Here is a 14,970-nt window from a genome sequence, read left to right on the forward strand (position 1 = left end):
GGATTTGAACTTTGACGAGCCATCGTTGAGGCCACGTGATTTGTTAAGTTTATGTAATCTTGGGTGGGGTTCGCCCGCAAAATAGCGGATTGATTACTTCACACGCGGCGGAAAATAGCGGGTCATCACAAGCCAGAAAAGACCCGCGGATTATTCAATCTATTTTTTCATTCATTCGGAGGGATTTTAAGTTATGAAGTTTCATAATGGAAACGAGGCGGGTCTTCTCTTTTCCATGTACAAGCCACAAATATAGTACGACCGGAGTTAATTCTACTCTACTATTTTTCCGTTCATTGATCGACGGGATTTAACATGTGAAGTTCCATAATATGGAAGTGAGTTGGGTCTTCTCTTTTCCATGCATCCAGCTCACAGTTCTTTGTAGCTAGTTCACGTAGCAATCCATCCATCTAACTCACGTACTAGAGTTAATTCCTTTTTTTAAAGAAATTCATGATCCTTTTCCAGTTAGCTCATGTAACCAATCCATCCATTTTTCGTCCAGCTTAATTCATCCATCCTTCATCCAGCTTACTACATGTAGTTTCACATACGTATATAAATTGATACAATTGTATGTAAAGGAGCAATTTGAGACTATTTAAAATATTTCTCACATATTTCCTAGGTAGTTAGGCCGGCTAAGTTGCGTAGACTGTGAAAGACCCAGACACCAAAATGACATGTGTGTCTAAGGCACAAGTAAAAATAAATAAATAATGCATTCAAGGATCCAACTCACGATCTAAAAGACCCGATCAATTGCTGCCAGCCACTCGAACAAACACATCCTGCTAACCAATAGTCAGTGTAAATATTTAAGAACATATTGCAACGTCAGATCCAAAACATTTTTTGATTTTTTTGAAACTTTAAAATTATTATTATTACGAATGGACGAATATTCTTGGGAACATGAACAAATTTTGAATTCTGATCAGCTTTACAAAATGAGAATAGTTATTTGAAAATAACGTACATATTTGGAAAAGCACAAACAAAATCTGAAACGAGAACATTTTTAAAAATTCACAAATATTTTTTGAAAAGATGAACCTATTATATAAACACGAACATTTTTTTAATTTGTGAACAATTTTTTAAAAACAATAACATGTTTTGAACATTCAGAACAATTTTAGAAAATATTTATTTTGTAAACACGAACATTATTTTTAATTTGTGAATATTTCACTAAAACATGAATATTTTCAAATTTTGAACATTTTTTAGCACCCAACCTTTTTTTAAAACTCGAACAATTTTGGAAAGCACAACTATTTTTTTTACATCTTGAGAAATTCAGGGTCCTTTTCCAGCTAGCTCACATACCAATCCATCCATCCTTCATCCAGCTTATTACTACATGTAGTTTTGCACACGTATATAAATTGGTACAGTTGTGTACAAAGAAGCAATTTGGGATTATTTAAAATACTTTTTCCATGAATTTCTGTACATTTCACTGAATCATATTATTTACCTAATTTGGAACATTTTTTTGAAAATATCGAACTTTTTGGGAAATGACAAGCATTTTAAAAATATATTTTTCGAAATTTTGAACAAATATCGGAACAAGAGCAAAAAGTTAAAGTTCCAAATATTTTTTGAACGGGAACAAAATTTGAAGTTCTAAACATTTTTTGAAAATTTAGATATGTTTGAAATTTGAACAAATGTCTAAACAATAAATAATCGTTAAAGTTCCGAACATTTTTTTTGAATGGGAACCAAATTTTGGAGTTCTAAGCATTTTTTGAAAATTTGGATATATTCGAAATTCTGAATATTTTTAGAAAATTTGAATTTATGAAAAATAGTAAAAATAAAATAAAATTGGAATGGAAAAGTACAGGAAAAAAACGAAAAAGGAACAGAAAAAGAAAAATAGAAACAGAAGACAGAACAAAAGGAAAACGGGCCAGCCCAACCTGGGGCGCCCTGCGCAAAGCTGAGATTATGGGCCGCCCTGTGCGGCAAATAGGTCTTCCAGCTGCGTGAGTAGAAAAGTAAATGGGCTGACTTCGCTGGGCCACAGTGCAAGTGGCCCATGTATGCAATTCTGAATAAAACATTTTTCTGTTTTCAATAGACGGGCGCACAAAAATTTAGTGCCACCTCGGATAAAAAAGTTATTTTCAGTGGTGAACAGATGAAAAAAATCAAATAATTGCATCTTGCTTTTATTAATAACTAGATGATACCCTGCACGTTGTTGCGGGAATTATAGCAAGAAAAATGGGATATGTTAGACAAATGAAATATCAATAATTTGGATATGCTTGTTAACCATACCATTACTTGGCTAAAATAAAATCATTTCATGAGATTGGACAATGCACAACTGGCTAGAAAAATACATAACATTTCCTTTCAAAAAAATATTAACATTAGTGGTTTCAGTTCCCACTGAAAAAATATAATGGCCCCGCCGACCATTTATGCATCGAAAACATCTCGCCCACAAAGAACATGCAAGTCATAGATTGTAGAATATCGAATATGTTGATTCTAATCTTTATCCTGCTATAATCTTTTAGCCAGCCACGCGAATGTGACACAAAGAGTAAAAAACCAACAAAATACAAAGGCCCTTTGCCAATCTCTTAAAATAGGTCATTTATCTGCAAAATCTGGGACTCCAGCCCCACCACGCACCCAGATCAAGAAACAACGAGAGATTGCCAGCAAACAGTAAGGCAACCTCGGCGAACAACAAATGTGACCTCTCCCCGGTGCGGCGAAGCTTGCGTGATCCACTAGTACTATATTAGGGTTGAATACTAATTATGCTGGACTGGTTCACCAAGCACTATGTTGTAGACTTTGTGGTAGAACAATGGTAATATAGTTTTTATTTTGTTTAGTTAGTGGGCACTACACCATCATATTGTAGTCAAACCTAATCATCGGCCACCGGCCCCCCTCCCATGTCTTCGTATTTCTGCAAGAGATAATATCTTAGTGTTGGTATTTACTGTAGATATAAATAATCAAAAAATAATTTTTTTTACCATCAATTTGTTTGTATGTAACTACTATAGACGTACACACTAAATATGTAATTTGCAAATCAATTCACGTCATTTTAGCCTTAATCATATGGATTGAAGATCCGGTTCCGTTGGGGTACTAGCCAATTGGCTTTTTTAGGGATAGTCAATGATGCCACTCGGCTAAGCAGCTGACATCCGCCCTATAAATTGAGAATCGTGTGCCACCTCCTTCCTCCACGCGCACTACAGCAGTCCACCATCAAGCGAAAGAAATGCATCGGAAGACAACATTGTTGCTTCTGGGTGTGCTCATGGCGCTGCAATTTTCAGCTGCCATGGGCGCATGCTTCCCCACTGCGACTGCAACGTGATTGCTGGGGCGAAGGCGCGGCTGGGAAGGACACGACCATCCCAATCCTCCGTCACCCTGTCTCCGAGCTCACTCTCGCTGAGTCGTGGGTGGTTCATCGTGTTGACTGCGCTTGGCGGGTGCCTCATGTCCGCCAATGAAGTGGCCATCATAGAACTTGAGGCCATATGAGTCTCAATACACTATCTATATGTGATTACATAATGCAAATAATGCTTATAATCTACTCGAATATAAATAACTACTGAACAAACACAACGTGGCGATATGCACCGAGGAGGGGGGGGCATATGCCCCCATCCATGCCATCTATTTTTTATCATTATTCATGAACAGAATATCTCCAACAGATATTTCTGACTTCGGCTTAGCAAAGATATTTGGAGGGGGTCAATCACATATTTGTTACTCATCGCATTGATGGAACATAGCAAGTGTAGTAAGCCCCTAGAAGGTTATTCATTGGTATATGTTAAACCACGTATGTCCTAAACTTTCACAATAAAACATCACACTCTTGTTTCAGTGGGTATATGTCGCCAGAGTACGTGCTGCGCTGTCAATATTCGACCAGGTTCGATGTATTTAGTCTGGGAGTTTTGATTTTAGAGACCGTTACTGGAAGATGAAACTCCGGATTCTACGGCTCTGATCAAGATGTTGATTTTCTAAGCTTCGTAAGCTCATATATTGCTCACAAAGTTTAATGTCTAATCACTGTTATGTTAGAGATAGTGCCGCTAATTTTGCACACCAAATTTGAACGATTTGTTGCGGAATTTGGAGTAGTGGACGAGGGATAAAGCCATGGAGTTGATAGATCCATCATTAAGGAACTGTTGTAGTATTAACAAGTTGTTGAAGTGCATCCACATCGGGCTATTATGTGTTTAGAAAAAGCCGGCCGATAGGCCTTTGATGTCAGCAGTAATCTTCATGCTCACAAGTAACGATGTGCATCTTCATCTATGACCAGACCATCCTTTTGCACCCAGGAGAACAATACCAACTCTGAACCAAATCTAGTAGGTAATGCAAGAAATGCATCGTCAAATGAAGTGACCATCATAGAACTTGCGGCCAGGTGACTCTCAGTACACCATCTATATGTGATTACATGATGCAAATAATGATTATAAATCCACTCAAATATAAATAACTATTGAATAAATACAACATGGTGAAGTGCACTGAGGAGGGGGGGGGGCATATGCCCCCATCCATGCCGTCTATTTTTTTTATCGTTATTCATGAAGCAAATATCTCACGAGGATACGGCGTTGCCAAATTCTCAAAGCTGAACTGCAACAATTCGAGCAACGGAGCTTCCATCTCCAAACAAAGTCAATCTTTATCGTTCGAGTGGTGGATGCGGTGAAAGTCAAGGAGCTGGACTGGAGCAAGGGATTCAATATTATAGATGGAATCACTCGTGCCCTATAATATGTTCACAAAGATCCTCAGATAAAGTGAGGGGGTCCGGTTGGGTCATCTTTTTTTGACCGGACGAAGGTTTTCGGGGAATAGGGGGTCCGACTGTAGATGCTCTAAAGAAAGTTTTTTTTAGACTTATACAAAGTTTTCGAGACCTCCTATTTGAAAATAAACATAGGCATATAAGATATCGTTTTTTCTTTCGAAAGTTGGATGCACTCTAGCTGAAGTGAGCCTGGTTTAAAAGATGAAAGGGGTTGATGAAAAGGAAAAACAAGTGACTACAACCTCTCAAAGTGCTATGCCAATCCGTAGCTTCTAAAAAAATAGGTTGGCTAATCCTCAGCAGGCACCCACACCAGATCCATAAACAAAATTTTCTTACTTACACACAAGTACAAACATTGACATTTTTCTCTCCTGATGAAAATTGACATGGCAACCAATGAACCAAGCAGGAGAAGGAGCTCACAAATAAATAAATAAAATCAGGTAGGCCATCATCAAAGCCATGACCTTCCTTCCCACTGTTCCAAAGAGGAAAGAAAAAAAGAACACAGATAGACTGAGCGACGACACCGGCGACATCTCCGGCGGCGGGCGACGCGAGGCGATGGCGGGCCGCCGCTCCCGCTCCCCCTCGCTCTCCTCCTCCCCGTCCTCCCGCTCCCTCTCCTCCTTCTCCTCGGTCTCCTCCCCGTCCCGCAGCCGCTCCCCTCCCGACCGCGGCCGCCGCAGGTCAGCCAGCCGCGCCGCCGGAACTCCCCCACCCGCCCCCCCGTCGGTCTCTCATTGCTTGCTCTGTTTCCTCGCAGCTCGTCCGCCGCGCGGAGGGGCCGCTCGCCGCCGCCGCCGCGAGAGGGGGCCAAGGGAGGCCGGTCGACCTCGCCTTCGCCGCCGCCCAAGAAACCCTCGCCTCCCCCTCCGGCACCGAGGAAGCCCTCCCCTGCTCCGGTCCCCGACGAGTCGTCGCTCGTCCTCCTCGTCAGCCGCCTCTCCCGCAATGTCACCGAGGGCCATCTCAGGGAGATCTTCGGTCAGCAGAGCCACTCCTTTCCTCTCCCCCCTCTCTCCGTCTGCGCGCGTGATTCGATTACTGCTTGAAGTTCAGTTCTTAGTACTCTGAATGCATTGGTGCTGCTGACAGCGTGCTATTTGCCGTCCCCTTTAGCTGACTACCCACCATTGTGTGACTCTGTGTGATTCGATTTACTGCTTGAAGTTCAGTTCTTAGTGTGTTTCGTTCTCTGAATATATATCGCTGCATTGTGCCGATTATTACCATTGTGCTGCGGAGAACTATGGTCAACTTCAGTTCTTAGTGCTTATGTATACTGCACGTTCTCTGAATGCATCGCTGCTGTTGAGCCGTTGCCACCGCCTTTAGCTGATTGCCACCACTATGCTGTGCTGCAGAGAACTATGGCGAAGTCGTCAATGTGGAGCTGTCCATGGATAAGGCGGTAAGCAGATGAGCTCAGAAGTCATGACTTTAGGGGGAAATGCTTTAATCGTTGTTAATTATGTCATCACTATATCTGTTGGCTTTGATTCAGGTCAATCTGCCTCGTGGGTACGGATACGTTGAGTTCAAGATGAGAGCTGATGCCGAGAAGGCGCTTCTTTACATGGATGGTGTATGAATCAAACTCTGCCCTGCTCAACCATATTTCATCTATAGTTCAGGAAAAGAGATGGTTTGAATATTCAAACTTGTTAATTTGCACAGGCTCAAATTGATGGGAATGTTGTTAAAGTGAAATTCGCACCTGCACCGGGCCAAAAGGCTGCTGTTTCTTTGCCGAAGGCTCTTCCCCATCCCCCCAAAAGAGATGTGCCTGAGACTGATACACTTGTTCCTAATGCTGAGAAGGCCACTCAGCAGCGACCCAGGGAATGTAAGCTCCCTGTCCTCCAATACCACAAGCTGCTTTTTGTTCGTCCCCTAAACCAGGCTTCATGTTTACATTGAGCATAATATAGTTGCTGTTTGAACCTTAAATACTTACCTGTGAGCAGCATCTACTCAAAGGAAACCAGCTCAGTCTCCACAAAGGCGACCTGCTCCAGGCGGAAGGGTTGACTCACCTAGGCGGCGCCCTGATTCACCACCAATTCACCCCTGGAAAGATCCTCCTCCATTCAGGCGTGGCAGAACACCTCCTAGCCTGAGACCAGGATATCCAGTTCGAAGACGGTCTCCCTCTCCACCCCCTCGAAGGTTCAGATCACCAAGGCGGTGAGTAATGCCTAGATGCATTCTCTTTGTCATTGCCATGGTGATTGGGAAGTGCTGAAATGTTTCTTTTGATTGCAGCTTTTCACCCAGAAGAGGTTATGTTAGTCCAGTCCGAAGACGTTCTCCGTTCGCTCCTAGAAGGATGTAAGTCATTTCAGAGTGCCACTGTGCTAATATCGGTGACGGCCATGAAAGATAGTAGTTTAAGCTGCACACCACACACATGTCGTTTTCTTCTGTCCCTACAAAAATACAATATTTGGCTCTCTTCTGCCTTCTACATTTTGACTTCATGGGTGCCTTTTTCACTGTTTGACAACACATCATCATCATCAAGGTTATGTCTTGCTTGGGCAGCATCAAAGTTAACCAATACATTCAGCGTGTTGCCAAACATCACAAATGTCACATTGGATCCATAATCCCTTGTGTGTAGAACTTTCACTTGTAACCTCATAAATGTGCTCCATCCTATCCCTGGTCTGCTTACTTATCCGATCTATTTCTAATCTGTTTAAACTTTCAAGAGACAGAACAGTTGACAGTCTAGGGAAAATGCGCTACGATGGCAAAAATGCAAAGCCAATATCTCGACAGTTTTCCCCAAACTCATTTCATCTGTGATTATTTAGCCATAAAAAGGAAAAACCAGTAATGGATATGCTTAGTGCCCAAAACATAGTGCACTACAATTATTTCTGAACACTCAGTATCAACATACCAGCCAAAATGCCCTTAAGAGGCATAGTATAAGCTTTTAACATATTCTGTATTCATCTGAACAACTAGCTGTTATTTGAGCCTTATTTTCATGAATCTTAGTCTGTAGCTTATCTCATTATATAAGAAGTAGCTAATACCATGCAGCTCTAGTTCCAAATTAGAAGACGGAGCCTGCTAATTATTCTTGGATAGTTACTCTGTCTTAACTTGCGTGAACCATTGGGACGATAAACTGGGTCCTATGTAGTAAATCTGAGTGGTTATCTTTTTGAGTAGTTATATAAGAAAAAGCTATTTATGCAAAGTATTGCTTGCATTTTATCTCTGTTAACCATTCTTTCATTCTGCAGGACACCTCCAATGCGGATGAGAAGTCCTCCCAGAAGGCTGCCACCTCCTTATCGTCGTAGTAGATCTCCCATTCGTCGACCAATTCGCTCCCTTTCCAGATCAATTTCTCCTGTCAGGTAATGGTGTTGTTGACCTAGGTTCATATCTTATTTTTGTATCATTTTGGATCAGTGATTTGTGCATCTCTTACGAGACAAAAGGAAACTTACAGTCAGCCTGTCACTTCAGCGCTATCTCCTGAGCAGTGTAAAGAAATATGCCCTTGTGTTAACAAACCACTCTATGGAACCAGGGGTCGAGCCGCTCCTGTGAGGCGTGGGCGGTCATCCTCGTCATTTTCTGAATCACCAACGCCGCCAAGAAGGGTAAACTCGTAACTATTGCTGTCTTGTTTTTTTTTCTTTAGAGGAAAAAAGGGAAAGAGGGGTGATTATTTCTCTTGTACAGGGAGCCGGAAGGGTACTGAGAAGTCGCAGCCCTCAAAGGTAGTCACCTTTGCCTTTCCAAGTCGTAAGTGGTGCCAATTTTTCTTTTATTTTAGCAACCTGCTTAAGAATCTGTCTCAAATACAACAAAAGGAAACTAGACGTTATTTTTTCCTGTTCGAAACCAAGTTATTTATATCTAACAGAAAGGAGTTATTTTTTCTTTTCTTTCATTTGGCACAGGTCCTTTAGAGGGAGACGGAGAAGTGCCTCTAGCTTCAGCAATAGTAGTGGTTCGTCCTCCCCTATCCGCCGTTAGAACTCCCGACATGTTGAACCCCTGGTAGGTAAAATCTTTTTTGTCTCGTCGTCCTTTTATCTCTGATGATCTGGTTTGCCTCTGCTGCTGTCATCAAGCTTCAGATCGGGTCAGATATCGTTGGAACGAGCATGCGAGTCTCTGTCTGAGATCTTCGAAGAGTTGGCTTTCGTTCTGTAGTGGATTAGAGCACATTAATCGGTTTTCTCGTTGTGAATTTTTGATCCATGAGACCTCGATATTTATGTTGGTCAATTTAATTTTATGAAATTTCCGTGCCCACCAAAAGAACGTTGTTTGTGGATTCATTTGTGCTTATGTTCTCTATGTTTGTCAAGTTAAACGTCTGTTATTTTCGACATTCGTATCGGCCAGCCCCCCGCCAAATAAAAGGTATCGGCCATTCCATTCTACATGAGATAAACAATTTTTTTTTTCTGTGTCCCAGTATAAAACGAAAAAAAGTAGAGAAACATGTGACGATTTCAATCAACAAGGTAAATTGAATCGACCATATGCATGGAGATTATTTAGATCATAATTTGTTGGTAAAGTACTATTTTTACAGTGGAGATGATTCAGACCTCGAGATGATGGTTGTTCCACTGAGTATATCGTGTTGTCTGGACATGGAGTATCTACTCCTGAGCTCAAATGCTCATGCATGAACAGTAAAATTGAAAAAAATAGTAAAAAATTCAAAAATTCTAATTTTTTTGGTGATAAACTTTGACAAATGTTTGGTATGCATTAAAAAATTCAGCACGAAACGACATTCGTGGAAGGCGGGCAAAAAAAACAAACAAAATTGATGTTCCAAAAATGCTAGTTTTGGAAACATTTTGGAGTGCTGATATTTTTTTTGCCATGCCTTGCATGAATGTCGATTCGTACTGAAATTTTGCATGCATACAAAACATTTGTCAAAGTTTATAATTTTTTTTAGAATTTTTTGATTTTTTACTATTTTTTCGATTTTACTGTTCATGCGGGAGCATTTGAGCTCGGGAGTAGAATAGGACTTCCGGTGTTGTCCTGATGTGGACAAAATTATTATATAAAAAATAAATTACACATTTAAATATCTAAGTTGCGATATTTTTTTGTTTGTATTACTAATTAACACTTATAAGTTCTGGCATGCTAATTCTTGTACAAGAATTTTCCATATTAATCCATTCTATCAAATATTTAATTGTTTAAAAGTTTAATGGATGAATAATAAGATATCATATTTTGTAAATAATAAATTGGCTCAGCAGACTATGGTAATGTAAAATATCAGTCCCGAACCAAGCAATAAAATAATTTTGTCATGAATAATTTCTTTGGAGGAACACGATGCTACCATATTGCACCATCTGCGCACTGCAAATCTCGTATTGTCTCGATCACAACAACACTGTATTGAACATAAATTGCACGTTTAAATTCCTAACTTTACAATATCGCCTTTTGGCCTTGAATTAGTATTTATGAATTCGGATGCGATATTCACATTATTCGATAAATAATTTCTTTGGAGGATCGTGAAACTGCCGCGACCATCTACACCCCGCAAATCTTGCCTTGTTGTCCGGATGGCAACAATAGTATATATTAAAAATTAGATTTCACATTCAAATGTCTAAGTTTATATTTTTTGTTTTGAATTAGTATTTATGATATTCAAATGTAATGTTCACATTATTCAACACATTTTCGATATTTTAAAATTTCAATGAAAGGTTTTCCACATAATATCGTGTAAATAATAAATTTGATCATCTATCAATTTCGGCCGTCCGATCGGCATCGAACGCATGCGCGAGGCCGGCCGTGGCACTTTTACAAAAAGACGCCTGCCAGTGCCACTCCGCTCTATCTTTTTTACACAAAGCTCCTTCGTCTCTCCCGTGCAGCCCCAGCTCGTCCATGGAAGGCCGGTCAGGCGCGGCGGTGGCCGCCGCCGGCGTCGTCCGCCCCCTACACCTCGGTGCCACGCTTGAGGCGTTTAGTTGTGTATGGTTTTGCGTTTTTAGCATTCTTCACTAGTTCTGTCGTCTCTTTATGCATGTTTGATCAGCTTATGAGGATTTTTCTCAATACCATTGTATCGTTTGTCTATGTGGCTTTATTAATATAAAGCAGGGCAAAAACATGTTACAAGGACAGACGGTGCACTCTTGCTCCGTGATACGAGGTATTTTTGTAAAATGACCGAATTGGTCTATAATTTTTTTGTTCTTTAGGGCCCTTATTTAAGATGTACTCTAGTGTTTATCTAATGGATGTTTGGGTCCTTGAGGATTCCCCCTTAGTTCAATTTTTTTACTAGAAGACTATCTTTCTTTCCCTAATAATAATAATAATAAAGCAGCTAATGTTTCTGGTCGTACGTCGTCAATATTTTTACATAAAAGTCCCTTTATGTTTTGGTAATTAACCCGCAGTCACGTCCATAAGTATAACGGTTCGTCGTTGGGGAAAAAGGGGTCGCACGCCTGCGCTCGCATTGCCCCCCACAGCTTCGCCTCGCTCGTCCGGTTCCATACGTTGTTTGCAACTGCGTTATTATGGCCGCTAAAAACGTTGGGACTCACGACCTGCCCTCCTCTCCCTTCCCGCTGCAGATTCGAATTAATAGTCCCACCCGCCACTTTACATCAAATCAAATCCTAGCAACTTATATAAGTTCCAAATTGGAAGAATCATCAACAAGCCAACGGAAGGACTGAGATACAATCAATTAAAGAGGAAAGGCGCATGAATCCAACAAAAAGCAGTGGTCACAGCGAATTTGACATTCCTTAATCCCTAAAGGAGACAGAGCTGAGAGGATACAGAAAAAGGATTGATATACCACTGGTCCGTGGTCGTCATGCTAGGGAACCCCTACTCGTGCACCAGCACGAGTAGGGGTTCCCTAGCATGACGACCATGGCAGGCTCGGCCCATAGGCCGGGCAAACGGGGCGCCCGCCTTGGGACCCCGGAAGGCAAGGGCCCCAGCCCAGGTATTATTTCCTATGTGGTAGGAAGGCCAGAAAAACAGCGAGAGTAACGAGGGCCCGTCGATCGTTCCGGTGCTCCTCGACTCCTCTTCCCCAAATTCCAGACTCCCACGACAGCGCCGCCGTTTCCGTGCGTCTCCAGTTCCAAGATCGCCGCCGGCCATTAATGGAGACTAAAGGCGCAAATCGACTTCCCAATCAGCTCTCCTTCCTTCCTCAACGTTCTGCTTGTTCCCCATTAGCTAGATGTTGGAGATTTGAAGACGGTCTGTTCTTCTTTTCATCTTCCCCATAATCCCGTTCCTCCCCATAAATAGCTGTGCCCTCTGACGACTCCACATCTCTTCTTCTTATCTTCTTCTCTTCAGACTTCAGTGGATCTAACTGTGAGTACTCGGGATTCAGGAGATTAGGAGAACTGTTGACTGCAACCTGCTGCAGATCTACTGATCTGGCCACCTACATCCACATTCAGGTGCTTTTGTTCCTGTTTTAATCATTTTATGCTGCTTGTTCTGGTTTAGTGACATCTCCTCTAGAAAGTATTTATCCGGTAGGAACAAAAGGAAGAGAAAAAAACAAATAGATGAAGAGGTAAAATCCCTAAAAGGATCACTTGACAAAATTTTCACAAATCACAACTAGTAGTTCTTCTAAAGATCCCCTGATAACACAAAAGATCTAAGTAGCAACCAATTTTGACACGAATTTTTGTTTTGCAAAACCAAATGAAGCCTACATTCAAATTTAGGAAATGCAGGCTTTTGTGGAAAGCAAACTTTTGTTGAACTATATCATTTCATTACTATCATGGTGTAGTTCACTTGATCGATAAAGAAATTGTAGTGTCAGTTTGAGAGTCCAAATTAAGATCATCAGGCTATGCTATGTACTGGATATTACTTTGCGTTTGAAATAGAAAATATTTTGAGCTTTTGAGTAAACAAGGGCCCCTTATTGCTGTCTTGCCCCTGGGCCCGTATATCTATGGGCCGGCGCTGCACATAGCTAGCTTATCCATGTAACACACAGCTAGCTTATCCACACAACCATGTGCATGCACGGTCAAGTCTTGATTATCCTAACATTCTACACTATCACTGGAGTTGAAGGATATTTCTTTATTTACACGTGGGTGATTTAGGAAATCTGTTATATTAAATTGCGGGAGAGCAATCATCATCTTGCTTTTCAACGCCTGATTGCAAGTCACATCATATCACATCCAATGACTTTCCGTGCATTATGTTACGTCACGGCTAGCCGTCGGAGAGTAACAGCTCAACCGTTCACCTCTATATGAGAACGGAACCCAACAAAGCCTAGCATTCAACACACCATGTCGTCCCACGTCCAGGAAGATGAGCTCGCCATGAGCAGCGATGAGTTGCTCCAAGCTCAGCTCGAGCTCTACCACCACTCCTTCGTCTATGTCAAGTCCATGGCGCTCGGTGCCGCCACCGATCTGCGCATCGCCGACGCCATCCACCTTAGGGGAGGTGCTGCCACCTTGTCTGATCTTGCCGCCCATACAGGGATCCACCCGACGAAGTTCTCCCACCTCCGGAGGCTCATGCGCGTGCTCACCACCTCGGGCATCTTCTCCGCCGACGTCAAGGCTAGAGGCGACACCGTGTACAAGCTCACCCGGGTCTCTCGCCTCCTTGTTGGTGCTGGTGGCGAGAGCTCGCGCCGCCGTGACCTGTCTCCAATGGTTGGCGTGTTTGTCAACCCGGTCGCCATCGCTGCTCTCTTTAGCATACGCGAGTGGTTCACCGACGAAAACAGCGCCGCCTCATCGTCTCTCTTCGAGATGGCGCATGGTTGTACACGGTGGGAGATGATAGCAAAGGACGCCGGCGAGGGTCGCGTGTTCAATGCCGGCATGGCCGCAGACAGCTGCCTCAGTATGGAGATCCTCCTAAAAGAGTGCAGCAGCGTCTTCGGATCCCTAGGCAGCTCACTGGTCGATGTCGGTGGCGCCCATGGCACTGCTGCTGCGGTCGTTGCCAAGGCATTCCCACACGTCAAGTGTACCGTGCTGGACCTCCCTCGCGTCGTCGCTGGGGCTCCTGCCCATGCTAATTTAACCTTCGTCCCCGGCGACATGTTTGAGTACATCCCGCCGGCGGACACCGTTCTACTCAAGGTAAACATACAACCTGCATAGTCCATTTCACTATAACAACATTATGGGTTTAAATATATATATATATATATATATATTTGTTTTGTTTCAGTGGGTTTTGCATGATTGGCCAGACGAAGATTGCATCAAGATACTGCGCCAGTGCAAGAAAGCAATCCCGACATGGGACGCTGGAGGGAAGGTGATAATCATGGATATGGTGGTCGGATCTCAAGGGCTGCAGCAGGAGACCGTGTCCAAGGAGGCGGAGGTTTTGTTCGATGTCTTCATAATGCACATCGACGGGATCCAGCGAGAGGAGCATGAGTGGAGGAAGATTTTCTTTGACGCTGGGTTCAGCGACTACAAGATTACACCCGTGACGGGAATTCGCTCAATTATTGAAGTCTACCCTTAAATATAAATCTTCATACTTCATGTTATGGATTTGGATGCATTGTTGTATGTAAGTGGTACCTTTATAATCTTATCATTATCAATTAAGTAAAATGAGTGCTAGCTTGACCAACTCTTCCTCTGTCTCGCAAAAAAGAAATAAAGTGCATGATTTGCAGTCAAACAGTACGTTGCAAAATCACCATCCTTTTAAATGATAGACGCGTATGCCACTAACATATTTACATGTCGATATTCATGCGTAACTTTCTTTTTTAGTCCCAAAATCTAAACTAATTTTAAATTCAATTTTCACATGTTATAACATCTCTATCATACCTTTTTCTTTTGAGAAAAAATAAAAACCTTTTTAAGTGTAATTGATTTTCACCGGGTACTTAACTTCTCATAAAAAATCACCGCACTGTATAGTTGTCAAATAAAAAGCACATACTTCCGGTTCAAAATGGATAGAGTACTTTTCTGCGAGGAAAATAATGGACACAACACTATTGATATCACCCTTAGACAAAATATATTACTTTACAAGAATTGCTTAATTGAGAAATCTACTGGCTGAATTCCAGCTGC

General features: G+C 42.0%; 2 protein-coding genes across 5 annotated transcripts; both read left to right on the forward strand.

The window, feature by feature from the left end:
- Window positions 1-5,302: 5,302 nt before the first annotated feature.
- Window positions 5,303-9,154, forward strand: LOC109748216 (uncharacterized). Of its 4 annotated transcripts, none has more exons than XR_012190145.1 (11): window positions 5,303-5,544; window positions 5,622-5,842; window positions 6,223-6,269; window positions 6,363-6,443; window positions 6,536-6,704; window positions 6,826-7,045; window positions 7,124-7,189; window positions 8,119-8,235; window positions 8,348-8,484; window positions 8,567-8,629; window positions 8,788-9,154. XR_012190145.1 is itself a non-coding variant. In XM_073505777.1 (11 exons), exons 1-10 carry the CDS (start codon window positions 5,318-5,320, stop codon window positions 8,606-8,608), a joined length of 1,263 nt encoding a protein of 420 aa, XP_073361878.1. In that variant the 5' UTR covers window positions 5,303-5,317; the 3' UTR covers window positions 8,609-8,629; window positions 8,788-9,154. The 4 variants fall into 4 exon arrangements, 2 of the variants coding, with proteins under 2 accessions (XP_073361878.1, XP_020162839.3); XR_012190147.1 differs by having other exon boundaries at window positions 8,567-8,604; XM_073505777.1 differs by having other exon boundaries at window positions 8,412-8,484.
- Window positions 9,155-13,173: 4,019 nt separating this feature from the next.
- Window positions 13,174-14,563, forward strand: LOC109748218 (acetylserotonin O-methyltransferase 1). Its single transcript, XM_020307252.3, has 2 exons — window positions 13,174-14,004; window positions 14,096-14,563. Exons 1-2 carry the CDS (start codon window positions 13,195-13,197, stop codon window positions 14,399-14,401), a joined length of 1,116 nt encoding a protein of 371 aa, XP_020162841.1. The 5' UTR covers window positions 13,174-13,194; the 3' UTR covers window positions 14,402-14,563.
- Window positions 14,564-14,970: the final 407 nt, after the last annotated feature.

The sequence above is a fragment of the Aegilops tauschii genome, chromosome 1 (assembly GCF_002575655.3).
Source record: "Aegilops tauschii subsp. strangulata cultivar AL8/78 chromosome 1, Aet v6.0, whole genome shotgun sequence".
NCBI classification, from domain to species: Eukaryota; Viridiplantae; Streptophyta; class Magnoliopsida; order Poales; family Poaceae; genus Aegilops; species Aegilops tauschii.